The following is a 26,248-nucleotide window of genomic DNA, read 5'->3' as shown; positions in this document are numbered from 1 at the left end:
ACGTGCGCGCTCCCGATCATTCAGCATCTGATTAATAAAGGAACAGAGACCCCGAAAATGATTATATTTGAAAATTATTTGATAGATAGATAGATAGATAGATAGATAGATAGATAGATAGATAGATAGATAGATAGATAGATAGATAGATAGATAGATAGATAGATAGATAGATAGATAGATAGATAGATAGATAGATAGATAGATAGATAGATAAAGATTCTTGAATACTATCACATGCTGCTCCATAAAGTAAGTATGTATGTAAGGAGTACATGGAGAGGTAAAAGATGTGTAAAAAAGAAGACTGATGAGGTGGTGGAGAGCAGATGGATAAAGGGGTCCATCTTGGCCCTGAACACACCATAAGAATCTGTCTTTCTCAACCCATGGTCTATATTTAGCACCGCATGGGACCACAGATTGTAACAAGCGCTCGGGGCCCTTCAATGTTCAGACCGGCAAGAACCGCCGCCATCCGTCTCGTGGCCCGCGGCCGGGAACGGGCCACGACTCACGCCAGAGTGCTGGAGGAGGACGAGTGACGGGGTCACGTCAGCTGAAGTCAGCCATTTTCTGTTTAGGGTGAAGGGCCCTCAAAGACATACGGTGGTGCCTTGAGTTTAATTTGTTTCGTGGCTTGATGATTGGATGGATTCTTGTTTTGTATAAAAATGTCTCCAGCTAGTCTATCTCAGCCACCGATAGGATCGTGGGGTGTCATGGTGGTAGTCTAAAGTGATAGACTGAGTCGCTCTAACACCTTCTCAAAGGCGTGTAAACAAGTCCAGCCATCAGCATCACGTGCCTTCAGACGATGGCAAGTCTTTAGTGGACAACCCGGTTAAGTGGACAGTAGCTCTGTAGCTCACATTTTAAAAGGACTCCAAAACAAAGTATCAATATTTATATGTACATTGCAAGTCGTGTCGCCTCCGTGTCTTCACTGTCATGTTGCATCACTCTTGTATTTTCTTCTCAACTTTGGCCTGGTCCGCGCCTGCCTCCACTCATTCGTCAGCCTGTCCATCAGTCACGGCCCACACAGTGTCACGAGCCGACACGCAGATCACCGCAAACGTCGCCGCGGACGCGACCTCGTGACATTCGGTTGAAAAGTTTTTAGCCGGAGAGGTCTGCTGACCAGCAACTGTCGCTAAATGTTTAGTTTGTTCTTTTTTTTTTTTTCTTTCTTTGTGAATATTTGTTGTGGTTATACAGAATAAGACGTTGTAAAGTTGATTTAGCGACTTTGATGTGCGACTTTGATGTGCTTACAACCTGACATCAAGAAAGAGATTTTGTTGGGGGTGAAAACAAACAAAATTCAAGTACAAAGATTTTTATTTGAATTTTTATTATTCAAATCAACAGCATATTCTTAAAAAAACGTTTTTTGGGTGTTTCTGTGTATTCTACAACAACAGTTTTATCGAAATACTAAGAACCACGATGAATGTATATTTACCAGGATGTACATTGATTTGTGTATTTAAAACAAAAAAAAACGTTTTTGCCGCAGTGTAGTTGCACTCACATGGGATAATTTAGCACCACATCCTGTTTGGCCAACTCCAACAACATAGGATCGTCGAAAAACTTGCTGATGCTTACGTCCTCGCTTAAACCCTGCCACACAAATGATACAAAGTGTCAGTTGTGAAAGGCGGGGGGGAGTAGGGGGCAACAGAAAGAAGGAGAAGAGGCTGACCTTGCGCCGTCGGGTCTTGATCATGAACTCTCTAGCCAGGTGGGGGGCAGGCTGAGGTTCCAGGGGTCTTATTACGATGCTTTTGTCCAGCGGGTCGCCGGGAACAATCTGGAGAACACGTTACAACTTTTGAACTTCGCTGCTCCCTTGAGTCACGAGTTTAATTTTGTTGTGTGAACCAAGCGCTGAAAAACAATCTACCAAGCTTCCAAATCAATTTTCCTCACGGAAACAAATTCACACATATCACAGGACAAAGATGATGACAATTTCAGTCTTGCCCAAGAAGCATGTCCGCAAGATACATTTGCGTGGTCCACTTGAAAAATTTCTCATTTGTATCAAGCTGAGAGAAGAAGAAAAAAAAAAACAATCCGTCAAATGCGAAAGATGCTTGGCGGTCCTGCTGAGTGGACACCTTTTATTTTTTTGGTGTTTTTTTTTTTTTTATCTGCTTCTCATCTGATTCATTGGTGAGTGTGTGGCGCCGCTGCCACTGACTCAGGAGCGCATCCATCACAATGATGGACGCAAGACGTGTGACCAACGTTGGCATCGATGCAACGTTGGCAGGTTAAGCACGATCCCCCCCCCCACCCCCAAGCTGATTTGGCTGATGAATCGCGCGAACCACAAGCACGTCATGAGCCGCATTGTCAGGTAAGACTTTCTTTCCCATGAGCCTTCTTCTTGTTTTCCTGTAAAACTTCCTCTGTCCATAAATTGGCTTTTTAAATTATGAGGTGTACTATCGGAGTTGACGACCTAAATGACTGAGTGATTATCTCGCAAGTAAGTCAGGAAAAAACTGAAGACGAGTTTCCTGGCCTCAGGATGAGACAACACATGGGGAGGAAACCGTCACTCGAGAGGCTGAAGGCAAATCAACAGATGGACGGAACAGTAAGTTGACATCGATTACAAGCCGGCACTGGCAGACCACCAGCGCACTAACCAGTTTAATGGGGCAAACAAAGTGTCGTCCAGGGGAAGCTGAATCAATACCGGTCAGTCTGTTCTGGTCAACGTTGTGGCGGTGGCAAAGATGGACGCCGAGTAAGTAAATATGTCATTATGCTAGCTAGCGATGATGTGAGTGGCTGCTGGAGGCCATCGGGCGGATCCACGAGGGACAAGGACACCGGCTCGCGGCTTGGGGGGATAAATCATTCCTCCGGGACGGTGTTATTTATAGAACATTAAAACATGAATTGTGGCGAAAGAATGCTCATATTTGACTGGAAGAACAAACATCCATCAAATTTTGGATTGTAAGCTTTCAAGTGAACATCATAAGCGGTTTGTATTACCGCACGCTGCTACGGAGGCGTTCAGGTGCTAACATGGCGCCGTCGACGCGGTTTCCCGATGAAGGACTTTGCCATAATAAGCGCTCATCTCATCTAAGTGGAGCTTAACGTTGGGCGACAGCCGCTGAGAGCGCGCTCAAACACATGTCGGACATGGCAGCCCGAGACGGGGCTTAAATCTTAATGACTCAACACTTGCTGCGCATCAGCGGTGATTGAGACCGAGCTGCGGACAGCGCGGTGGATTTTTGTTGGCTGCTTCTGCGTACATTGCCGCTTCAGTTCGCTGCTGTTTGAGACTGATGGAGCGAAGCTGACATTCACGTCTTCACTACACGTGTGGCGCAAAATTGATTCGCTGTCAAATTCCTACCTGCCAGTGGTGAAAGACAGACAGAGCGAAGGCCTGCCCCTGAGTGTGCGTGCGAAGGTCGGTCTCGAAGCCGAATGAGTCAATGGCCGGGATGAAGGCCTTGATGGTGTAGAGGGGAGAACCCGGGATGGGTGCGTCTTGCGTGACGTGGCCTCTGTAAAATGACAACGGAGTGAATCCCGGCTCTGCGGTTCAAAGTGCTCGGGACGGACACCGACCTCCTCCGGGCGAGCACCGTGTAGACAGCGGAGACGCAATCGGCCGGCGCCTGAACCTCCACAAAGTAGTACGGCTCCATCAACCTCGGGGTGGCCTGCAACGTACACAAAAAGAACCACAACAACCTCGGTGAACACACGGCGAACACACAGGTGACACGGTCGAAAGGAAACGAGGAGACCGGCCAAAAAGTGTGAGCGAGAAACGTCACGGGGGTGCAATTAAGGAGAACGAGCGTCAGCGAAATGGAAAGTGTAATCAGGGTAATGGAACATTAAAGAAAAGTCTAATGGCAGACGGGAAAGCGGGTTGGGGCGGGGGTTGGGTCGGTGAGCTCACCATGAGGAAAGCCGAGTACACCACCCTCCTGGCGGTCGGGATGACCTGGCCCCCTCCGCGGTGCAGTGGCTCCTGAGCAATGACAGCGTCCAGGATCTTGAACTTGACGTTCCTGATGGCTGAGGGAGAAGAAGGTCAAAAAAGACATTCGCAAAGGCATCCATGTTGAAGACTCCAAAATATCTCCATGGTTGGTTGGCTTTAAAGCGAGATGGTCCTTACGCTCGTCACAAAGCGGCCCCTCCCTGGTGCCCCACTGGAAACCCTGAACGATACTGTCTTTCACCGAGCCCAGCAGCGCCTTGTCCACCTGTCAAGCACAAGAATTGACTCAAAAAAAAAAAAAAAAAATTGCAACATTGTCACAACATCTGATAAATACTATGACTCATTTGCTTCCACGTTAATTCTGACCTCCGAGGGCAGCGTGTCGTCCACCAGGATGTTGGGCCCCGTCGTGTCGGGTCCGAAGGCCCAGATGGACCTGGCGGCCAGCAGATCCCAGTCGTACTTTGCCTGGAAGAAATCACCCAACCTCTTCCTGAAGGAGGAGAAGAGAGGAAGTGGTTAAGAAAGGTGCTTTGCCTCAAGTGTCAGCTGCAACATAAAGGAGATTAGTTGATTAGGGGTTAATGGAAGAGGAAGCGTTTCGGTCTAATGGGGTGTGAAGTGTCGCGTTTGCGGTGGCGTCGCACCTGCACGGGCACACACATAAACACACACAAGCACACACACTTTGTACCATAGGGATTCCAAATCTCATGTGTGCTTTCAGAGCATTTTCAATTAGCGTAAGTGATCCGATCAATAGCGAGGAGGCTCTTATAAAAAGCTCCAACGTTCTTTTCACCAAACACAGCACATCTTTTATTTTCTGTCCAAATATTCCACAAGAGAAATGCCCCATAAAACAAATCATTGAATTCAATTTAATTCCAGGAAAAAAAATACACTCGGCTGGATTAAAAGTCAGCAGGCTGTGGCACGCCACTTAAAAATTCCAAAGAAATGAAGTCGTTTTTTGAGTATCTGACGTACAAGTGACTGTGCCGCATTTTTCCATCATGACATTTAATTAAAAGACCAAACGGTCACTCCTGCGTGCCTGCGCATTTGTCAGCCGCCAACTGAGGGATAAAAGAGAAATATGGCGCCGTCTCGGGAGCCGTTACGCAAAAGTCTTGCCGTACGACTCAGCTGTTTTAATTCAACGCGTGCTGATTGGATGTGCGCAAGCTGCAAGATGGCCGCCATCATACCTGTTCCAAGTGATCTGCACCACCTCGTTCTCGATATCCTCGGCCAGCCCTTTCTCCAAGGGCTCGGCGATCATGGTGATCTTGTTCCTGCCAATGGCAACGCATGGTCAGCTGTCAATCACTTACTTTGACACCAGAAGGGGAGGAGGGAGTGAGGCCAACACTGATGGTGACATTTATTTAACCCTCAATGGCCACGAGATCCAGCATTGGAGCGTGAAACCAATACTCACTTTTTATTCGGCGTCTCAGCAAAACACTTTAAAGACGACGTCTCCACGACCGTTTCGCAGAAAGTCACCACTGGGTCGGCAACCTACGGACATGAAGAGATTTGTCTCAAAATAAAAGCAAAAAGAACCCCGGGGATACGGCACAACTGAATCTCAATTACTTTAATGTCAATCTCAGAATACATCTTGCGCAGGTCGTGCATGACACAGTCCAGGTAGAGCTCCCCTGTGCCCAAAATAACGTGCTCTCCTGACTCCTCCACCTATGAAGACATACACAAGAACACATATTCAGCACAAAGCTGCTCCATCTGGAGACACCGGCACAACTACTTGACTAATGTGACGCACCTTTGTGGTGAGGGAGGGGTAACTCTTGTTGACCTTACGCAGCCCGTCCAACATCTTGGGCAACTCTGACGGGTTAACGGGCTCCACTGCGATTTTGATCACAGACGCTGTGTTGAACTTCAACGGCCTGAAAATCTGAGCCTGAAGCGAAAGCGAGAAGTTGATGGTGACATTGGTTTGTATTTAAGCTTAACCGCCGTTTGTTAGCGTCGGGGGAGTCTGACCTCCTCGTTCCCTCGGGGCTCTGTGATAGTGGCAGTTTTGACGATGGGCTGGTCACATCCCTCGATGAGCACCCAGTTGCCGGCTGGGACTCGATTCACTTCAATTTGATATCTTCAAAATATGGAGCAGGTGGGATTTCATTCATAAAACATCGACTCCAACTTTAAAAAGTCCAAATCCCCGAAGCGCACCTGGCGACGGAAATCCAGAGCCGACCGACGGTGCAGACTTGGGAATCCTCCTCATCCTCCAGGGTGTAGTTCTCGCCTAACACCTTGACGGGCTGGCCCGCCTGGATGGTTCCGCTCAGCACGCGGCCAAAGGCGTGGAACTGAACGCCGTCCTCTGTGCTGTACATCTTGGTGGTGTGGCACATCAGAGGACCCTGAACAAGGAGATGCAAAGAAAGGCTTAGATTAAATTAATTAAAGATGTTTGATGTGCTTGTATTAAAATTCTGAGGAATCTTGCGCTTTTTTTTAATGTTTCTATTTTGCACCTTTACAAATCGCTCATAAAAACTCACTTCAGGGTCACACTCAGCCATGGCCTCCCCTAAGTCAGAGTCGAGACCTCCAGTATAAGTGTGCTCTATCTTGTTCCGAGCGCCCTCCTGTGGTGAAGGGATGTGCTGCACACACATGTCCACCAAGCCTGCAGAGGCAGGTCATAAATATAACATATTATTAGTCTGATAGTAGTGTGGCTTATGTTTGTCACATATGACCAACTTTCTTTATTAAAAAAAAAAAAAAAAAAGCAACATACCAGTAAAGTCTCCAAAGAAACGGTTGCACACCAGCCTCAACAGCGGCCTGATATTTAGCTTCAGTTCTTCTTTGCTCAGGTGGACCCCGAGTTCATCTAGAACCCTGGGGAGGGACGTGTCCACGTCTCCCACCACCTAAACAAAAAGGCGGCTTTAGGAAAATTGGACCTCGTGGGCTTTTCTGAGATATTGTACCCAACCTGTGAAAGGATTTTGTAGAGTGGCTCCAGGACAAACTCTACAAAACTGCGCTGGGAGTTACTGGTGGGAGCTTTCTTAGTGAACTTGTGCCTAAATGACACACAGACAAAAAAACACACACAAAAAGACTTGAGAAAATGTAAATTTAAATGTCAAATATTAGGTTAACACTCACGTTTTGGGGTTAAAATAAATGTCCCCCCAGAGTCTCTTGGAAAATTCAGTGTAATTGACGTCACCTGCAAATAAACACACACTCATAAGAAAGGAGGCTTGTTCGAGTGTTGGTGTGCAGCCATCTCACCGTAAGTGTCAGCGTAGATCTTTGCAAAGGAGCCGAGGGTGAAACAGATGCTGTACTGGGAACTAGCAAAGCACACGTTGCCCAAGAGAGGAGAAACCACCAGGTTCTCATCGGTGGAGTATGTGCTGGAGGAGAAAAGCGGCACTAATGAACACGCCGTGACGTCACGGGATGTTTATAGTGCGACGGCCGCTTACTTGAGCAGACCGTTGACTTCGTCCACAATGTGGCGGAGTTTGTAATAGGCGTCCGTGGGCGGCAGCTTGAGCTCCACGATGAGCCGGTCCACCTTATTGATGCAGATGGTGATGGCCATGCGCTCCTGGACGGCGTGCTTGATCAGCCGCTCCGTGTTCAGCATCACCTGCAGTCCAACAACACTGTGAGTCATATGAACAGCTCTCAAAATGGCTGCCACCGGTGCGGCATGACGACGTACTCCTTCGGCCGCGTCGATGAAGAGGACGATGCCGTCCGAGATGCGGATGCTGGATGTGACCTCGTCGGAGAAGTTGACGTGACCTGTTTGGGGAAACGGAAGGTGTTGACTATTTGATGGTGATGTCACAATATGAAGGTGGAGTACCTGGCGTGTCCATGATGTTCAACAGGTAGGATTTGCCTCTGGAATCAGGCAGCACCATTGTGACAGGCGTGCTCTTGATGCCTACGCCTCTCTGTGAAATGCAAACAAAACAATATTCACATTCATTGTGACACGGGTTCATTTTTCTAAAATGTCACGCTCACCTCCTGTTCAGTAAAGAGGATGTCTGTGTACCGGAGCTGAAAGGATAAGCAAGGTGTTAGTCTGCAGTCATTAGACAGAAATTTAGGTGAGCACTTATTACGGATGGCAAACTCACATCTATGTCGTCTCTCTTCCTGATCTCCGGGTGTGTTTGCTCAATCAGACAGTCCACAAAGCAAGTCTTAAAAGGAAAACAAAGAAATGTTACGTCGGGTTTGTCTCAGAGAGTATATGTTGGGTTTTTTTGGGCACACAGATGGCGAGAATAGTCTCACCTTGCCATGGTGGAGGTGACCACACAAGGTGACGTTACGGATCAGCTCAGGACTATCCATTAGGTCGGCAAGGAATCTGGTTGAATGAGTTTAATGACAATTGGAGATGACTAAAGCACATGCTGACAAATATGAGCATTTTCCAGAATAGAAATCTTTCTATATTTCTTTATTTACTCTTCCTTCTTCATTGTACTTTACGGCAATAATGTTTTGAGCTATTTGAATAATTGCTTAGCTATCATTACTCACTCCATGTCGTAAACTGTAGTTGGTAATTCCTGCTCCATCAGGGTGAACTGCTTGTGTCGCACTGGCTTGATGATGGGCTCTGATTGGACGGCAAGAGAGGAATGTTGAGTACATAAAATGATGGAAGAGGTTGAAATGAATCACAAAGTATATATTTATATGCCGCTACAAACACAATAACAAACCCCCCAAATGTTGGTGAGTCAAAATTGAGTATCAAGTCTCTCATCTGTAACCTGTGAGAGGTTGCATGTCCTCCTCCTGGACGATGGTTTCCACTTCTGGCCCGTACACCTCCTCGGCAGTCGGATAGTACTTCTTGTCCTCATGCAGTACCACTTCCATGCCGGGCACATCCTCGTCGGCATCGGCCGGCTCATCATCATCTTCCACGTTGCCCTGCACCAGAAAGAGGACATGTTGTTACAATACTGTTTGACACATTCTATCAAAACAAGAGCAACACAACACCTCATCTCCATCTCGGTCCTCTGCATCCAAGTCGTTCTCATCATCATCGTCAGAGTCGAGCTCTGGACCAATGTAGTTGCCAAATTCGTCGTACAGATCAGCCTCCATTTGACAGAGAACTTAGCCAAGAAATTTATAATGTTAGTTGAATATACATAATATAAATACCACAATGACGATGTAAACAGATATATGACAAAACTGAAGCTCGAATATAAAAAAGACTCTCTAAATTTTAAATACACCAGTAAGTGTCATTCGACCAGCTAACCAAAATTTAAACCTTAATTTATGAAGTTACTGTTACTCAAGATATTGTAACTTTACTATGCGGCTAATGCTAATTTAGCTTCAGTATTTACATTACATCACATTCGAGATGTAGTATTCACTAGTCAAATAAGTATGCGTCATTTGCATTTCTGAAAAGGTGCAGATATTACCCCCCACATTTCTGAATTTAGCAAAATATGATTTCAGTACACAATTAGCATCCTAGCCGGCTAGCGAGGTAAAGAATGAATGACACCCGAAACAACGTTAGCGTTACGTTAAGGTTGTAATAGAGCAATGCTAGTTTTCTACTATGAATTTATAATCTAATTGAGAAGGCATATTTACCTGTATTCTGCTACAGCAAAGGAATGACGCACGATGCACAAAATTATAAGAAGAAATACGTTTAGCTCCTAGCAAGTTATTCTATTTTCCAAATAGCGCCATGCGTATGAAACGCCACTTCCGGTCTCTTTTTTTCTTCGTTTGCTAAAACAGCGAATAATCACTCTAGCGTACTCACTGTCGCCCCCTTCGTAACGAGTGGTGAGTTACAGAACGCAGACTATTATTTTGAAAGAAGGATTAGGTCATTTTATGTCTACAATCATAACTTAATGTAATTTGAATAATATATTTTTTTAAAATAAGAATGGCTGCATGCAAAACGTAATAATAGTAATTTGAGAACACGTACAACAAATAATTTTGTCAAAATTTTATAGCCTACTGTACCTGAACATGCTACATACTATGTACTACACTTAACTGCAATAATTTAAAGTGGGCTTTGGATAATACTGAAATAAATTCTCTTGAGGGGAATGTACACAAATAACTCATCATTTTTACTCTAGTATTTATGAGAGGCCTGTCTCAGTCATCAATGTCAGGGCCTATTATTTTCTCCCCGTCCAACCCTGATCGCTGCTGAAGGTTTTACAAATAAAAACACAGACAGTTTTAGTTGATGGCTTTATTTCCGTATTGCTGCTGGTAACAAGTTCCTCAAGTAGACGTTAGCCTACAGAGTAAAAGACACACAACACTGCGTACAGTACATTTATAAAATATTTGAAAAGAAGCACCTTGGTAAAAGAATATTGCTGCAGGACGACTGCTTTAACTCAAGACACAAGACAAACATTTAACAGGTATTGCTATCAGATAAGATACACACATTTAAGAGCTTTGTATTGATCGTTGAGGGGCAGATCTTCAGTGCCCCTGCGCCATGAAGGCCAAAAATACAAAAACATTATAGCGAAACAAACATATATGACTTGAATGACCCAAAACAATAATCTTATTGCCTTCAATGTTGTTTCTGGTGGGCCGATTACCTCTTCTGGGGGGATAAATAATTTAAAAATATTATATATCTTGTGTTCATTTATATCATTTTCTGCTCAGTTTTTCATTAATGTGCTCTAAAATGGTCAAGTAAATGTCGATTTATTAAGGATGGGCATTTAGGTAAATTGCCTTGATAAATTAATAGGGAAAATTATTGATGCATTGTTAAAATTTTTGACTTGAATAGCTGGTTTTATGTTCTTCTTTGGAGGGCAAACTATTTAAAACGGACTCAATAGCACCTCTGCTGATTGCACATGAGTAGTGCACTCCAACAATTATTTGCAACGACTAATCACACTGGGTCAACAATTTTTTACTATTGTTTTTAGTTTTCAGTTTTGTTTTCGAGACATTTTATGCTGATTCCGAATCTGCCCCCGGTGTAATTAATCGATTATGATTTCTGTCCTAATTCACGGCCTTACTCGTTCACAAGCTTCCTAAGGCGTTGGACCACCTCCTCAGCGGAGGTCCAGGGCACCGTCACCGCTTTGAATTCCCCTGGCATGGCCTCGTGGATTTCAGTAATGAGGCGATGCATGGGGAAGTCTCGTCGCGGGAAGGCCACATCCCGGGGCCCCATGGCGAGCGCCGGGCAGAAGTCGTTGGCACCATCGCCCACGTAGAAGACCCTCTGGTATGGGTGGCCCCTCTCCTGGGTCCGCCGTACGACGTATTCTCGGACCACCTTCTGCTTGCACATGTTCTCGGGGCAGCGTGGGCATTCGTGGGAGTGGAAGGGCCTCAGCACCAGTCGCCCGTCTCTGTTGAAGTTGGCGGGGTTGGAGAAGATGCGATGGAAGACGGACCGGGCGCCGGATCGCCTCAACCAGGACTCGATAAAGAAGGTGTTGGAATCCGACACCAGGACCACCTCGAAGTCGTGCGGCGGGCGGTTACGCAGGAATTGGAAGAGCGCCATCATCCCCGGGGTGGAGGGTAGCTTCTCCATGACCATGCGAAGTTCACTCTCGGTCACGCCCTGCTCAGCCAGATAGGCCAGCACCCGTTGCATGTACTCGTTATAGTGGCCCGGTTGGTACGTGTCCTTCAACCAGGTGGGCAGATGCTGGTTGGGCGCCACCTGCACCACCCTGTCGTCGCTGTCCTCATCCACGATGGTCAGGTCAAAGTCAAAGAAGATGAGGAAGCGCTTGTCTGGGGAGATGCGAGTGGCCATCCTGCTTTCGCCGCGGGTTCGGGAGCCGATGGGCTCCTCCTCGCCTGGGGGTTGAGGTGGGAAATAACAGCAGTTGAAGAACGAATCCCCCATGACTGTCACACCTCGTTTACTGCATCCCACGCTGAGGCAGGCTACTGAAGGAAAACATTATTACTTCAAAAGAAGTGAAAGATGTTTATGTTTTTAAAATAAATTCTATAAATATATAAATAAATGAAATTATTACCCCACGGTATTTTAGTTTAGAAAAACTTACAGTAATTCAATATGATCAATTAAATTGCAAAGAATCTAAATTTGTGCATCAGTTCATGCAGTCACTGCGCTTCCTTTACTTGGCCACTAGAGGGCAGTTTTATTAATCTCACTTGTATAAATTCATCTAATTACCCGGGACCTAATAAAGTGACCCATTCAAAAAAATACATTTTTCTTTAACTTACTGTAGTGGGAAGTTGTGTGTCGTGGGCAAAAATCAACTGCCGGGCGTCCCTTCAAGATGTCCGCCTGTCATTTTTAAGGAAAATACACATAATAAGAAACAGGGAAAATACGTTACACAGAGCCCATAGGACGAAAATAAAATAAGAACGCAAAAAAATAAGTGGTTTTATATTAAAGTGACGCAAAAAAAATTTCACTTGAGCATACGCCATTTAAGATTTTGCATCGTAAATTTCGTAATTAAATATACAAAATACTATCGCAAGCGTGCAAACCGGCTTTTAAGTCATTTGAAATATTTGACCTAATTTCCCGAAAATGTTTGCTGTTGTGTATTTAAAAAACAATACAAATACATACTTGTGTGCGTCGGCAGTCGTTTTGAGGTTCGGTCCCGTCGCATTGAGAGGAGAGCGAGGAGTTCGGGTGGTTTTATGGGACACCCGAACGCGCCGCCGCGTGCACGCAGCGCCGAGTCCGCCCTCCCATTTGCTGTGCGCGTTCACGTGCATTTTGTCTGCTGTTGTAGAAATTGGACTTTACTGCTAGACCTGACTAAATTAGTGTAGTCTGGTTTAAGAAATACACCACCCAATTAAGTCTGCTTTTAACCAACCTACAAGATTGGTCTAGTCTACTCTAAACTAAGAACTGGACTAGTTTAGTCTGCTTTAAATTAAGAACTGACTGCTAGACTGAAGACTGCATGCTGGGTTGTGTACTTAAAAATAATTGGATCTATACTATGGACTGGACAAAACTAGAAGACTAGAAAGCTAGACCTACTACAATGAATTCTGAATATTTATCAAAATCAAGGTTAATGTGGGCCAGTTTAAGACCCGGCAACTTCTCCTCTTAAGTGTGTCGTCTCATTCCGACCATTACAGCAACAGAACAACTCGCAGCTGGTTGCCAGCATCGTGCTGATCCAAAAGGGAAAAGAAAGAAATGTTCCACAGCGTGTTATTATCGCTCAAGCTCGCTGGCCGACCGCCTACACGTTGGCAGTGAATCACGGCTCTCCAGACCCAGCCGCCTCACTTGGACTCCCCCGCCGCAGTAACACGTACCCCCTCCGAGCACCTGCTGTCTCACACTCACAAACCAACACACAAAAAAACTCCAAATACATGATGAATAACACTAACACACTAAACAGAAGTCCACAAACAGACTCAAATCAATACACACAACCCACACAGACCAACACACAACACAAAATTCATTGATGATCAAGATTCATTAATTGCAGCACTACTACCGACATCAACACATGGTCAAAAACTCAACAAGAAATCTGCCAATTTGGTTAGAAGGATGATTTTAGGTGGATTTTGTGACAATTTCATTTTCTCCACTGTTCTTGTGTAAAGTAAATAATCCCATTAACTTTCATTTCTTAGAAACTCTTAACTACCGTTATAATATTTGATCAGCAGCTCAAGGTCAATGCGCTTGAACGTGATACAAGCTAGCGGTTATCTCCCCCCCCCAAAAAAAAACTGACTCAACAAATAGCTGATAAAACCTTGAGGCTTCACGTGCAGCTAGCAAGCGTCCCTACTGACCCTAAAATTGTGTTTTGTAGTTGCCGGACAGACGGACGAGGCGTCAGACTCGTGGCTACTTGTTTTTACTTAAAGTTAGCAGTCATTACATTATTTAAAAAAAAAAAAAAAGGCCCAACTTGTCTCTCCAAGTTCCTCAAATCTCCAGAGAATATACAAAAATAAAGACAAACCAGGACATTATAAAGCTGCACATTTTGTACCAGATACAATAATAATAATAACAATTATAATAAAATACACAATAATGCTACATTAAGTGGTTAAAAATACAAAGAAGGGAGAAAGAAGTATAATGATTTTTCTTAAAACATCTTAGAATCTTCGAATATACAATGTTATTTTTTTTCGCGACTAGCCGAGAGTTTTAGTAGAAAGTGCATTCTATGCAGCGAAGAAAGGAGGAGTATCATCATGATCATGGTTCAGCCATTTTAGCAAAAAACATTAAAATAAAAAGAATGTACTGCGGACAAAGCTCGGATGGCCAAGTGTGTGGTCGGCAAAGCAGGAAGACGCTTTCCATTTTTTTCCGGGACACTATTTTGAGTAGAATTTTTTTTTTTTTGCTATGGTCCCTTCCACATCACCCACTGTTCTCCTTTACCTTACAAAAAAAAAAAAAAAAAATCGACCTTTTTCGCTCGCAGGCTAGACCGCAGCCTTTTCCACAATACAAACGCCGCTTCCCTGCGCCTTGCCCACGCAGTGCTAAAGTGCAGAGAATACACGCAAAAAAAAAAAAGAAAGAAAAAAAAAAAAGGCATCAGTTAAGACAAAGAGCCGTATTGCAACTGGATGATGAAGAATGTGGAACTAAGTGCCACACAAAGACAAACTGCAGGTCCAATCAATCAGAAGGGGGAAGGACGTCTTAATTTGACCACTCGGGGCTGAATACTGCAAAAATTTGCTGCAAGATTTTTTTGTCCACCATGTTGACATTGTAAAGCACATTTCAATTTGGTTGTGCAACAAAATTTTTGTTCATATCATCTAGCTGATCTTTTCCACGGACATCCTAAAGATATTTTGCGTAGTACTGTACGTCGGATAACAGTCAAAGCTCTATCATAAGGAAACATTCACACCATCGGCTTATACATTTTCTTATCCAACCGACTTGACTTCTTGGCGTAACGGGAAGCTTCAACGCGGCTGCCATTTTCTCCACTGTGTGGTGTCCGAAAATGAGAAGCAAAAAACATTGCGTAGGCAACATTCAACGGGCTAAAGACAGACCCCTGCGGTACACCAAAACAAAAAGACCATACAACCTCAAAGCAAACTGAGCAACCTGTGTGTGTGGATAACGAGCATATTAAATGAGTTTTAACATGCCGACCCGTATTATTGACAGCAGCGTGGCGGAGACCAGAAGGGAGGTGGGTGGGGTTGGGGTAGATCCTGATTGGGGGGGGGGCCCAGTCGTATGCGGCCTCTCACAGTGGCAGTATGGGACGAGAGAGGAGGTTGCACTGATCTGTTCACAGCCAGCAAAACCTGAGTTTCTTCTGAATGACCACATCCTGCTCCGGTTCCACATGAGTGTGCCGCCGTTCGAGGTTAGGGTGTTATTGAATTTTTGAACAGCGAAGCCAAAGTTAAGAATTTGTGTCTATTGGAATGGAAAGCACCACAATTACATCAGATCCAACAGCTCATTTTAAGTCTAAAAAAAGGAATAAAATCAAACTCCTCCTCTCTCTCAAACTGGAGTCCATGGCACTGTGTTCTTGCGTGACTGGTGGAACCAGCGACAACATTCACAGAATATTTTTTGACCACCAGGGGAAAAAAAAAAAAGTCCACTCGCCATTCATTTGAGAACACTTGTAAAGCTTGTGTAAGCTTGTTTTAAATAGATGGTCCGTATGAGCTCGGAGTTTTTCAAACATGTAAAATGTGTTCCAGAGGAGCTTCCATACATGAATTGCCATGTAACGGGCTGCTCAGAAGGTCCAAGATTTTAAAAATGGATTTGGGGGAAATGCTTGCAATAATAATCAGGCTCGACGGTTAAGCCACGTTTCCACCAAACAGTCAACTGGGTTCAACCGTGGTTTGGTTGTTTTGACATACTTTCCAGTTCGGTCCAGAGGCCAAGCGATTCAGACGTGAAGGTTGTTCAGACACATTTGCTCTGTAAACAAATGCAGAGCAGCTCAGCCTCTGGGCAAGCAATAACAAAAAAACAGACAGTTCTGTGTTGTTACACTCGACCCGTTTGCATCGGGAATCTCCTAAAAAAAGACACCACGACGTCAACTTGGTTGGCTATGGCGGGGTGATGCTTCAGATTTACCGTCAATCCCCTTTTTTCTTTTTTTCCTTGTCTAATCTTCCAACACAACATGCTGTTTAGGTTGTGTTGCTCCAGTGACAATTTTCCAAATAAAAATTGTCGATGACCGAATTTTTGGCGCATCGCTAACTGGTACCCCGACGAAAGTGGCAGTGCAGAATATTTTAGGACTTATTATTTTTAATGGATAAAAAACATCTGCTCGGTGAAAGCGCAGCTTAACTTGGTGCTGGATGGTTGGTGGCCCACTTGTTTACTTTTTTTTTTTTTTTTTATCCAAGAAGTTATTGATGGTACTGACTGAGGCCTCGTAACTCAGTGATGTTGAGGGGCTCCGGGACCCTTCTCAGCAGAAGCCAAGTGGTGCATGTAAGTGCTGTCTTCGTGCCCACAGTGGTTGAGGGGCTCGCTTTTAAAAAGGGCCGGGGGAGGGGGCAGGTGGGAAACCGGAGGCACTGCCAGGTGGTGGTGATGGTGGGCATGGTGGGGTGTGTTCGGCGTGTTTGAAAGGTGCTGTTGGGGGTGCTGGAGCTGCACATGGGTGAATGCGTGTCCAAGAGGGCCTCGCTGGGGCAAGGCCGCTCGAGGCGTGTTGAGCGCCTGGGTGGTCGCGCCGGTGACGGCCGGCGGGGCGGCCGCGGAGGTCCCAGGTCCAGACGACGACGACGAGGAGAAAGTGCTGGCGAAGATGCCGACCGGAAGCGGCGGGCCGCCGGGCTGCAGCACCAAAGGGCTGGTGACCCGGAAGCACTTCTCCTTATGCGCCTTGAGCATGTTGGAGAAGCGGAAGCGCTGGCCGCACACCTCGCACGGGTACGGCTTCTCGCCCGTGTGCGTGCGGCGGTGGCGCTTCATGTTGGGTCGGCTGGTGAAGCTTTTGCCGCAAATCTCGCAAATGAACGGCTTCTCTCCTGCGCAGGGAAGAAAACAATGATTGTGTTCGGGACTGTTAAAGATGAAAACAAAAGAATTGGAATTACAGTAAGGACAGGGGTAGAATTAATTTAAATAAAAACGTGACATTATTTCTCGGAATATTCCCCAAGCTCTCCAATTAATTACAATGCTCAACGTTTGGATAAAAGTTGCTTCTACTTTTCTACCGCACATCACATCTTGTTCCCCGTTGGACTTTTTCTCCAATGCTAATAAGCCTCCATTCCATTTCCGAGCCGCCCACTCGTCAGGAAGCTATTATAGTTGACACTTTGAGGAGACGTGAAAATGAACAGTTGGAAGTGCCACTCTCATTAACCCCCCCCCACGCGGGTATTCAATGCGCCCGCTGGCGCCCACGCGGTCGTCCCTTCGCCGGCTGCTGAAGGGCTCTTTGAAACGCCTTCATCCGCCATGTCGCCGGCAAACCAGCTTGAACATTAAAAAAGGTGACGGCCATCTTGTATAAGCAGTACGCTATAGTGGGAGGAATTTGCTCTATTGTGAGGTACAGGACTGCATTCTAATGTGATGCATTGTTCCTTTTTGGAGTTTGATTCAAAAATTAATTCAGGTAATATTTTTATTCTTGTTGGTCCAAATGGTCGTACTTGTAGAAGCATGTCTCGAGTTGGAAAATTGCTATTCTAAAGGGTGTAGCCGGTATTGCAGGCCTTGCCTGGGTGTGCCTGGGACGGGAAAGGAATTGTGTAATTACACGTCACAAATAGAAGCCCTGGACCCTGGAAAAACCACAAAAGCTCGGTTTTGGAAAACAGCAGGAGAAAATCAGAGGGATGGAAGCGGCAGTATGTGTGCGGCTAGTCATTACATATGCACAACGCTTCTTCATGTTAGGCGGGCCCTCTCATTACCACAAACGGGCGACGTCTCAGCAAGCAGACGCCACGTTTTCACCCAGAGATAGAAATAGATGAATCTTTTTTTCATTTGAAATCTCACCTGTATGTGTTTTCATGTGCTCATCAAAATACTGCTTCATGTTGAAGTCTTTGCCGCACCACTGGCACATGAACTGCTTGTGTCCGATGTGGATGCTCATGTGCGAACGGAGCTGGTACTTGTACTGGAAGCGCTCGTCGCAGTTCTGGAGGTTAAAAAAAAATGCAAATATATACATCGGGTTATTTAGATTTCTCAAAATCAAAGAGTGCTCGGAGGCAGCACCTGGTGGAACTCGAGTCGGTGGCGGCGTGGGCCGAGACCACCGAGGAGAGCGGGCGAGATGTTACACGTTGCTATAATGAGCCGGTAATAACACGCTACAGGAGCAGGGTGCCGTCACGTGTTTAATTAGAGCGGCTCCACCCGTGCGCACATGGCATCTGAAAGACCTCGGGTGAAGGACAACGCTCCAGCTGTCCGCTTGAATTCATGAAGCCGAGAATAAATTCAAAACGTAAAAGTTTAGAAAGCCCCCACAACACTGTTGGGTTATTTTTTTTCTGGTCTCTTCATGTTGACAAAAGTATTGGGACACACAAATTGAGCACTCTGTCGAGAAAATTCTGAGATACTCAATGCTTTTGAACTGAGTTGACCGGATGACATTGCAATTGATGATTTTTTTTTTTTTTAAACTTTCCTGACACACTTTTTTTTACGACTGATGGGTGTGGACTGAAGCGCATCTGCTGCCAAGTGTCACATATACCATTTTACGAGCATGATGCAATAACAACCCACTCTTCTATCAGAATAAAAAAAAAAAAAAAAAGAAGTCGTGTAACTGGGTCCTTTCATGTGCACCCAAAACAAAAAAATCTGAAGTGGGCTGGCGACGTCTTACCTCGCAACGGAAGGGCTTCTCTCCAGAATGCTGCAGCGAGTGCACCTTGAGGGACATGCTGCGCTTAAAGGACTTGCCGCACGTCTCGCAGGTGAACGGCATGTCCTTGGTGTGAGCTGTGCGACACAAATTTAATAATGAGGGTGGCGCATTTTTTTTCTCCTTCTGGTGTTCACACCTTGGCCACATAAGGGCAGCATATTACGGACATAAACAGAAATGGTCACTCAGTAAAAAATATATGATGGCAAAAAAAATGTATCATCCTTGAGTGTCATCTGGACTGTTCCACCTCACTCACCAACCATGTGCTTGCGGACGTGGGCCATGGTGTAGAACTTTTTCTCGCAGATCTCGCACGAGAACTTCTTCTCGGCGTAGCCGTGCACAATCTTGATGTGCTCGTGCAGCGACCACAGTTTCTTGAAGGATTTGTTACAGGAGACGCACTGGAGATAGATAATACATTAAGAACAACTGAAAGGGCCAATGATGAGCAACACATGACAAAGAGTAAGCTGTCTTACATGTTGAGCAGCTATCTTTCCTTACACTCTAGCTCCCTCTGCTGACTGAAAACGGCGATGCTACCAAGACACACTGTGGACAAATACTGTACGTCGAATACACTCACCTGATCATCTTCAAATCGAATATACAGCAAAGAATTGCTAATAGCTACTTAGCTATTAATTTTCTTAAGCTTCATTGAACCTTTTCTTAAATATTGCCCATGACACTATAAGACATGGCACAAGTGTGAGCCATGCATCCTCACCTGGATGTTCTTCTCGCAGTCGGTCTGCTGGTGCAAGGCCAGCTCGCTCTCCAGGACAAACTTCTTGCCGCACTTGTCACAGATCTGCATCCTCCTGTGCGTGACGTTCATGTGTTTCTCCAGGTACCAGCGTGTGTTGAACACGCGAGGGCACTTTTCGCACGCCAACATCTCCTTCTCCCCCTCGGCCTTGCCGCCGGGCAGCGTGGCGCCCGCGGACGGCGGCGGGGCGGAGCGGGTGGCGCGCCGCTGGCTCTTTGCCATTTCGGCGGCGTGTTTCTGTCGCCCCCTTGTGGTCATCCCGGACGCCGACGAGTTTAGAGCCGTCCGGAGACTCTTCCGCTGCGGCTGGCAGGAAGCTCCACTGGCACCTCTGTGGGCCCGCTTTGACCTCGTCCTCCGACTTTCGATCTCCTCGTCCTCCTCCTCGTCCTCTTCAGGGCTTTCCTCTTCGTCCTCCTCCCCGTCATTGTTGTCCTCGCTGCAACCTCGCTCCGAATCATCTCCGGCTGCGCCGCCTTTGTTTTCGCCCTTGGATACGTGGAGGGTCTGATTGTTGAGGTTTACCTCCACAATGATCTGCTCACGCTTAAAACCTTCCTCCTCGCCGTCCTCCTCTTCCTCCTCATCGTCATCATCATCTTCCGTCTCCTCGGAGGTCGCCTCATCCGCTGGCGTACGTGCGTCTTGTCCCGCCGCGCCCTCACGGAAATACTGCTGAGCGGAATCGGCCGCCGCCGCCGTCTTGGTCGCCATTTTGTTGTCCACCAGGACCGAGTAGGGTTTCCCACCTGCTTCCCTCTTATAGAGCTTTCCTGTCAGGTCCACCTCCGGGATTGGCGGGTGGAAGTAGGACTGTGACACCTGCGGCTTGCGTCCCTCCTCCTGTGACATCCCGCCCGGGCACGGGACAGAGACCTCCTCCTTGAGGTTTTGGCAGGATTTCATAAAACTTTATGACGCTGAAGGGTAAGGTGCACCAAACCCCCACCTTCCCTCGACAGGAAGGAGGGGATGAGGTGTATGAGACAGTCAACCGGATTCAAACAAAGCGTCCATGTTGTCCGGGGTAGGCAACCTGCGGCGAGCGTGCCTCCATGAGCGTTAAAATAAAACCCGACGAAGCTTAAAATCACTTCCTGTGACGGGCAGAGCAGGCGAGGAAGAAGAGAGGACCACCTTACGTCTTTTTGCCATCAGGGGCCATGAATGGCGCATCACCTATGAGGAAACAAACACATTATTGATGAGTTGGGAGGGCTAAAAAAAAAAAAAACACTCTTCCGGTGTCACGATACAAAAACACAATTGATAGCGAAACTCCAGCGACGCTCGTGAAAGTCACAACCGCATTTGCGCTGCTGCGAATACAAACCACAAGGCCTCACAAATGGATGGGTGTGGACGCAATCACATACAACATGTTTTTTTTACATGCTATGAAAACACGGCTAAGAACTAAACGGGAGCATTACTATCGCACGGGAACAGCGAGCTGGGTGGTGATGGAGTGACTCGGCCGTATTTGACACAAAGCCGACTAGATAATCCCGAGTGTGTATGACAGGGGAAGACAAACTGTATGAAAAAAGCCGCCACTGGCACGCAAGTGGTTTATCATATCCCATTTTGCCCTTCACAAATTAACCTGATTAAAAGACCAAACACATGCACGGCTTGTGGTTACGCAACACCCCAAAATGCCTCCACTGCTCCGTATTATCGTTGATGAGTCATTTGAGAGTTTCACTCAGCCTGAAAAGAATGCACTTTGATGTGGCAAATTTCAGATTTCTCAATATCTACTATACAAAGAATTCCTCTCAAATCTGGAGTTTATGAGAATCTGAAATAAGAAATTAAACATCAGCTGATCTAAATTAATCTGGTTAGCAAGTCACATTGTAATTCCCAGCAAAATCAAAGTATGATAATCGACTTCATTTGCGCCTCGAGAGATATGTGCAAGAAACCAAAAACTGGTTTCTTATGGGGTAGGCCGCAACGTGACTCACACAAATAACTGATAGAATGTGATTGCGGCTTTTAGATGATCGGATGAAAGCTTCACACTGCAAACATGACGCGCACGACTACGAGCAGCAACAAAAATAGGGCAAGTGTTCACAAGTGTGGAACTGACAGTGACCTGGGAAGCAGTCAAGCTCACTGGTGCTCACAATTTAATGAGCTTTTTGCCGCTTGCAGGGAAGGAACGGTGTGAGGGTTCACATTCCTCAATGGCGGCAAACTTGTAAGGACTCACTGTGCAGCGGGTCACTCACACCCCAACGTCCTTCTAACATTTTAATCATCATAACAATATGACCTTTCCCACGATTGATTTCTATACTGTTACTAGTTTTTACATTAAGATTTTCGCTTCTGACAGTTACAACATTTTTCACCTTCCCGATTTAATAAACAGGCTTCCTAGTGATGCTGCGACCTTTGACCTGTTTCATTACGACTAGTTTACACATTACATCCTTTTACACCCAAAGGAGGATTTGGTTTTCCTCTCATACTATCACATTCTTGCAAAATTATTACTTTCATAATTTATATTATGACTCTATAATTTATTCCCCCTATTATTACAACTTTCAACACATAACTTTGCTACATGGTCTGACAATGTTTTATTCACATTATGACTTTTTGTAGGTAGTGGTTTCAACTAATTTAGTCTTTCCAGTGTGGGAAAATGAATATTTTCCTAAAAATACATCAAACGTCATCACTGACAAGCTGTAAAATGAACCACATAATTTTTTAAAATATGGATACAGGTCAGTCGTATTATTCCACTTCGTCTGGGTGCATGTTGGCATTGCCAGTCAATGGTTAACCACGTAGTAACCAGCAAGCGAGCAAAGGGTTAAAACAAACGCAGAAAACTGTACCAACACAGCACAGGCCCGGTTAACTTGAGCTACTTAGCATGCTAAGCTACTCCCCACAACCGTAGGTTTTAACCTGTTCACAAAATACAAGCTAACTTGGCTACGTTAGCTGAAAGGTGCAAGTCAAATATTCCACAACGATTCATCCATCGGACAAAACATTGCACGTAAACAACAGTTTAATAACGTATTTGCAAACGAGTTAAAACGAGACTTTCACTTTTGTTTTTTGTAATTCAAGAGTCAAAATTCGCCAAACGCGATGCTAAGTAGCACAAAGCTAACAGTAACGTCAGATATTTGAGCAGAGGCAACTCAAAAAACATCGACACGGCGCGTAGAGGAGGGGAAAGTGTCCCTTTTTGAAAGAAATGTTTAAATTAAAAAAAAAACACACACATACAAATGCACTTTTTCTAATGTTGCTAATCTGGAGTCGACGATAGGAAGGTTGCCTATAGAATAATGACAACCCGGGTTACTGTGTTTGACACCCTGGATCGACGCTGTCACAAAGTCGGCCGCTCACTCGAGCTAGTCACCGCTGCTTTGGTCACCGGGTACCGGTGAGCAATGAGCGCATCTTCCGATGTGTCATGCGTATAAGCGATCCAGGATGAAGTTACCGTCCGGCTGGCTAACTGACTTATTGGTTGGCCGGCTGGCTGGTTGGCAGGCTTACCTTCGCGACCTCCTCCCGGAGCGCGTGCAGGGAGGGTAGCTCACAGTCCGGGTTTCATGTGCTGCTTCAACTGCGGGAGGGAGTGAAGAAGAAACCCGCTGTCCCGCGATGAACAGCGACGCGGGGCCGTTGCAGATGGGTGCCCGCAGATGACCTGAGCTGCCCCGCTGGCGCTACGTGGCCCGGCCGAGCTGAGCTGCTGGCTTGTTGCTCTGACGTCGCGTCCCGCGCTCATCCCAGTCAGGCAAGCCAGGCCGCCTTCGCCTCGTCGCCGCCGCCGTCTGGAGGACAGGCGCGCGGTTGTCTGGGCTGGGGACGCGCGCGCACCCACCAGAGATCCGTAATGCATGTATTAATTCATTAAATAAGGAATAGACTCAATGACGACAATCCATCATTTATCTGGGTGCCCAATGCGCTTAAAGTTGTTGAAGTGATCCCGCCAATAATGAATAAATGTTACAAAGCGAATGCTATAAATTCTATCGAGCTTATTAAAACAAAAATTTCCCCTGTTGAAAGTTATAGTCTCCCTTCAAAACTGTATGAAATAAGGTATTAAGTGTAAATGATATTTTTAATTTCTCCCAAATGAATAAAGTTGCTAGGGTTTTGACCGAGCCTACTTAAAATGTAAACTTTGAATGTATTCTGCAAACTGAACCAATCCTGTCTCATATGTCTAAAATAATAAAATTAAAATTGAGTTTCTTTCCACTTGAAGCCACCCAAAAATCTGCTAACACAAGGAACCCCCTTATGCTGCACACAACAACGCCCTCTTGTGATAGAAAACATGAAATGCAACCAAAATTTTTTGACACAAGTCACATGATGATAGAAATACATTTTTAATTGTTGTTAAGTTCTTCACATCCGCACGCTAAAGACATAAGTAGCAGTAAGGGAGAGTCCTAGACAATTCTGCCACATGGATCACTGAATATAGTTTACACAGAATCGGATGTTATCACTGAGGCAACTGGATCAACGTGGTCTGTCCTGATGGCAGGTATGTTATGTTTCTTGCACGAGACAGCTGGAGGGCAATTTCCTCAGCGGCCTCCAGTTTGCGCAGCTCCACCAAGCCATCGCCGGCATCCTGGAGGGAGTTGGCGATGAGCAGGGCGGCCTGGGAGTCACCCTCGGCGGAGATGATGGCGGCCTGCTTCAATTGTTCCGCCTAAAACAAAAAAATTTGACGGGTGGTTTGAACCACGCATGTTCATCACACGGACTACCAAATAGTGAGAGGAGGTACCTTCTCCACAACAAATCTGGCTCTCTCAGCCTCCTGCTGTGCCACCTGCTTCATCTCGACAGCCTCTGTAAACTCCTTGCCAAACGTCAAGTGTGTCTGATGCAAAAAGAATGCAAATTGTGTTTAGCTCACCAGCTCATAGCTGGTGCACACCAGGTGATCTTATCTCCTCCGGTAGTCCCGTAGCACCCGAGAAAGCAATTTCGTACCAATGAAACGTCATCCAAAATAAGGCCGAAGGTGTTGGCTCTTTCTGTAAGGTCCTCGCTGACCTGGCGAGAGACCAGCTCTCTCTGCGTGATGAGCTCGCCAGCATCAAAACGAGCCTTAAAAAGAACAAACCCATCATTGGTTTTTGCAAAATAATACATCCAAATCGGTCCTAATAAGTCAAATTAAAATTACGCACCACTACAGCTTTCAGCACCTCCGTGGTGATGGAAGGCAACACTCTTTCGTCATAATCCTCACCAATGCTGGTGAAGATACGCGGGAGCTGAGTGGTCACCGGCCGGAAGAGGATTCGTAATGTGATGTTGACATTCTGCAAATCTGCGGGAGAGAAATACCACAGATTAAATAAAAATTAATTACAGGGGGAAAGAGAAGGTGACAGTACATCCATGTTACTTTTAGCATAGGGCTAGCGATGTACCTTTGCTTCCTGTGATGACGGGCACATTTCGGGGACGGGAGCGACAATCAAAAATGATGGGTTTCTGCACCCACGGAATTAGGAAGTGAGTGCCCTCGCCGATGACTGCCTCCTGCACGCCCCGGAACCTGTCAAATATCACCGCCTGGTGCCCTGCATCAACTTTCAGAGGAAGAAGAAAGGGAGTTCATGGGGAGAAGTCATTACATATAAAAACAAAACTTTTTACTGCCGGTTGTCTTCAAAGGATGATTTAATTATTATTTTAGATTAATGATGCAACTTGTGAGGGAGTCATTTTGATACTCGAATCTATCACAGTATTGCCATTTAAAAAAACAATAAAGTCACTCACCATTGAAAAGGGCAGAGTTGACAACACTTCCACCTATGGCCAATGCCAGTCCCAGTTTACCAATCGACTCAAACAGTTTGGCCATTGTGGAAAATCTAATTTTACTGCAAAAGAAATACAGGTTTCAATTTAGTGTATTTTTAAGTTAGTTGAAGGCCAAGGATTGTTGACTTTGGCCCGGAGAGACTGAAGGCGTCATCTGGGTTAGCCTTTACTTGTTAGCTAACTCGAAAACAGCTAGTGGGAGAAATACACATAAAAAACGTGTAAAAAGACACAAACTAGCATCAGTTATAACCAAAAGCGAACCAAATAGCCTCAAGTGAACCGATTAGTAAAACTGCATGCGCAGGAACAGGACGCCTATCTCTTGCTAATGGGCTCCCGTAGAGCTTCACCTTATCTAACGCGCAAATATTTCATAACAATTAAACATTTCATAATAATTAAACATTTCATTAACCTCAACAGCTCAAAGGACAATAATTATTGAGCTAAATTCTCTTTGAGGGAACATACAGCATAACTCACCTGGGTTTTGTTCAGGCGTCTATGACCTCCACCCCGGACAGCACATGAATTTGCCGCATCAGTGCGCATGCGCGTTGGGTGAAGTAACCTGGCATTTGATTGGCTTGATGTCTTCTTCTACGGTTTTGGATTTTCAATTTCGTTTCTGATTTA

General features: G+C 45.7%; 4 protein-coding genes across 7 annotated transcripts; all 4 read right to left on the bottom strand.

Moving 5' to 3' along the window:
• Positions 1 to 1,326: 1,326 nt before the first annotated feature.
• Positions 1,327 to 9,807, bottom strand: eftud2 (elongation factor Tu GTP binding domain containing 2). Its single transcript, XM_049745193.1, has 28 exons — positions 9,665 to 9,807; positions 9,044 to 9,162; positions 8,809 to 8,971; positions 8,573 to 8,651; positions 8,321 to 8,396; positions 8,161 to 8,226; positions 8,045 to 8,080; positions 7,881 to 7,971; positions 7,734 to 7,816; positions 7,492 to 7,658; positions 7,295 to 7,419; positions 7,166 to 7,229; positions 6,990 to 7,080; positions 6,789 to 6,924; positions 6,547 to 6,674; positions 6,212 to 6,405; positions 6,020 to 6,131; positions 5,796 to 5,936; positions 5,606 to 5,707; positions 5,445 to 5,527; positions 5,212 to 5,298; positions 4,367 to 4,493; positions 4,175 to 4,262; positions 3,953 to 4,071; positions 3,613 to 3,707; positions 3,395 to 3,548; positions 1,712 to 1,819; positions 1,327 to 1,629 (listed from the first exon to the last, which is right to left on the bottom strand). The coding sequence occupies exons 2-28, from the start codon at positions 9,149 to 9,151 to the stop codon at positions 1,534 to 1,536; spliced, it is 2,919 nt and encodes a 972-aa protein (XP_049601150.1). The 5' UTR covers positions 9,152 to 9,162; positions 9,665 to 9,807; the 3' UTR covers positions 1,327 to 1,533.
• A 473-nt stretch (positions 9,808 to 10,280) lies between these two features.
• On the bottom strand, positions 10,281 to 13,384 carry phospho1 (phosphoethanolamine/phosphocholine phosphatase 1). Of its 3 annotated transcripts, none has more exons than XM_049745187.2 (3): positions 12,666 to 13,384; positions 12,305 to 12,368; positions 10,281 to 11,995 (listed from the first exon to the last, which is right to left on the bottom strand). In XM_049745187.2, the coding sequence occupies exon 3, from the start codon at positions 11,949 to 11,951 to the stop codon at positions 11,100 to 11,102; it is 852 nt and encodes a 283-aa protein (XP_049601144.1). In that variant the 5' UTR covers positions 11,952 to 11,995; positions 12,305 to 12,368; positions 12,666 to 13,384; the 3' UTR covers positions 10,281 to 11,099. The 3 variants fall into 3 exon arrangements, with proteins under 3 accessions (XP_049601144.1, XP_049601145.1, XP_049601146.1); XM_049745188.2 differs by having other exon boundaries at positions 10,281 to 11,992; XM_049745189.2 differs by having other exon boundaries at positions 10,281 to 11,902.
• A 785-nt stretch (positions 13,385 to 14,169) lies between these two features.
• On the bottom strand, positions 14,170 to 23,600 carry znf652 (zinc finger protein 652). The gene is made up of 6 exons (XM_049745178.2): positions 23,294 to 23,600; positions 19,706 to 20,926; positions 19,229 to 19,376; positions 18,928 to 19,043; positions 18,081 to 18,225; positions 14,170 to 17,092 (listed from the first exon to the last, which is right to left on the bottom strand). Exons 2-6 carry the CDS (start codon positions 20,651 to 20,653, stop codon positions 16,497 to 16,499), a joined length of 1,953 nt encoding a protein of 650 aa, XP_049601135.1. The 5' UTR covers positions 20,654 to 20,926; positions 23,294 to 23,600; the 3' UTR covers positions 14,170 to 16,496.
• Positions 23,601 to 24,125: 525 nt separating this feature from the next.
• Positions 24,126 to 26,241, bottom strand: phb (prohibitin). Of its 2 annotated transcripts, none has more exons than XM_049745191.2 (7): positions 26,096 to 26,241; positions 25,565 to 25,668; positions 25,210 to 25,371; positions 24,964 to 25,106; positions 24,764 to 24,880; positions 24,555 to 24,650; positions 24,126 to 24,476 (listed from the first exon to the last, which is right to left on the bottom strand). In XM_049745191.2, the coding sequence occupies exons 2-7, from the start codon at positions 25,647 to 25,649 to the stop codon at positions 24,264 to 24,266; spliced, it is 816 nt and encodes a 271-aa protein (XP_049601148.1). In that variant the 5' UTR covers positions 25,650 to 25,668; positions 26,096 to 26,241; the 3' UTR covers positions 24,126 to 24,263. The 2 variants fall into 2 exon arrangements, with proteins under 2 accessions (XP_049601148.1, XP_049601149.1); XM_049745192.2 differs by having other exon boundaries at positions 25,565 to 25,659; positions 26,096 to 26,202.
• Between the last annotated feature and the right edge of the window lie 7 nt (positions 26,242 to 26,248).

The sequence above is a fragment of the Syngnathus scovelli genome, chromosome 16 (genome assembly GCF_024217435.2).
Source record: "Syngnathus scovelli strain Florida chromosome 16, RoL_Ssco_1.2, whole genome shotgun sequence".
In the NCBI taxonomy this organism is placed as follows: domain Eukaryota; kingdom Metazoa; phylum Chordata; class Actinopteri; order Syngnathiformes; family Syngnathidae; genus Syngnathus; species Syngnathus scovelli.
Note: the sequence above shows the minus strand (reverse complement) of the source record. Positions and strands in the feature narration are given on the sequence as shown.

Excerpts from the sequence above, each read along its gene's own strand:
- znf652 (XM_049745178.2), bottom strand. The coding sequence starts at position 20,653 with ATGAAATCCTGCCAAAACCTCAAGGAGGAGGTCTCTGTCCCGTGCCCG. Across the intron at positions 19,044-19,228 it reads CGTCCGCAAGCACATGGTTG|CTCACACCAAGGACATGCCG; the intron begins GTGAGTGAGGTG and ends TGTGTCGCACAG. Across the intron at positions 18,226-18,927 it reads AGAAGCCCTTCCGTTGCGAG|AACTGCGACGAGCGCTTCCA; the intron begins GTAAGACGTCGC and ends TTTAACCTCCAG.
- eftud2 (XM_049745193.1), bottom strand. The coding sequence starts at position 9,151 with ATGGAGGCTGATCTGTACGACGAATTTGGCAACTACATTGGTCCAGAG. Across the intron at positions 8,081-8,160 it reads GGAAGAGAGACGACATAGAT|CTCCGGTACACAGACATCCT; the intron begins GTGAGTTTGCCA and ends TTATCCTTTCAG. Across the intron at positions 7,659-7,733 it reads TCATCGACGCGGCCGAAGGA|GTGATGCTGAACACGGAGCG; the intron begins GTACGTCGTCAT and ends GTTGGACTGCAG.
- phospho1 (XM_049745187.2), bottom strand. The coding sequence starts at position 11,951 with ATGGGGGATTCGTTCTTCAACTGCTGTTATTTCCCACCTCAACCCCCA.
- phb (XM_049745191.2), bottom strand. The coding sequence starts at position 25,649 with ATGGCCAAACTGTTTGAGTCGATTGGTAAACTGGGACTGGCATTGGCC. Across the intron at positions 25,107-25,209 it reads CGTCATCACAGGAAGCAAAG|ATTTGCAGAATGTCAACATC; the intron begins GTACATCGCTAG and ends TCTCTCCCGCAG. Across the intron at positions 24,477-24,554 it reads CCAGATTTGTTGTGGAGAAG|GCGGAACAATTGAAGCAGGC; the intron begins GTACCTCCTCTC and ends TTTTTGTTTTAG.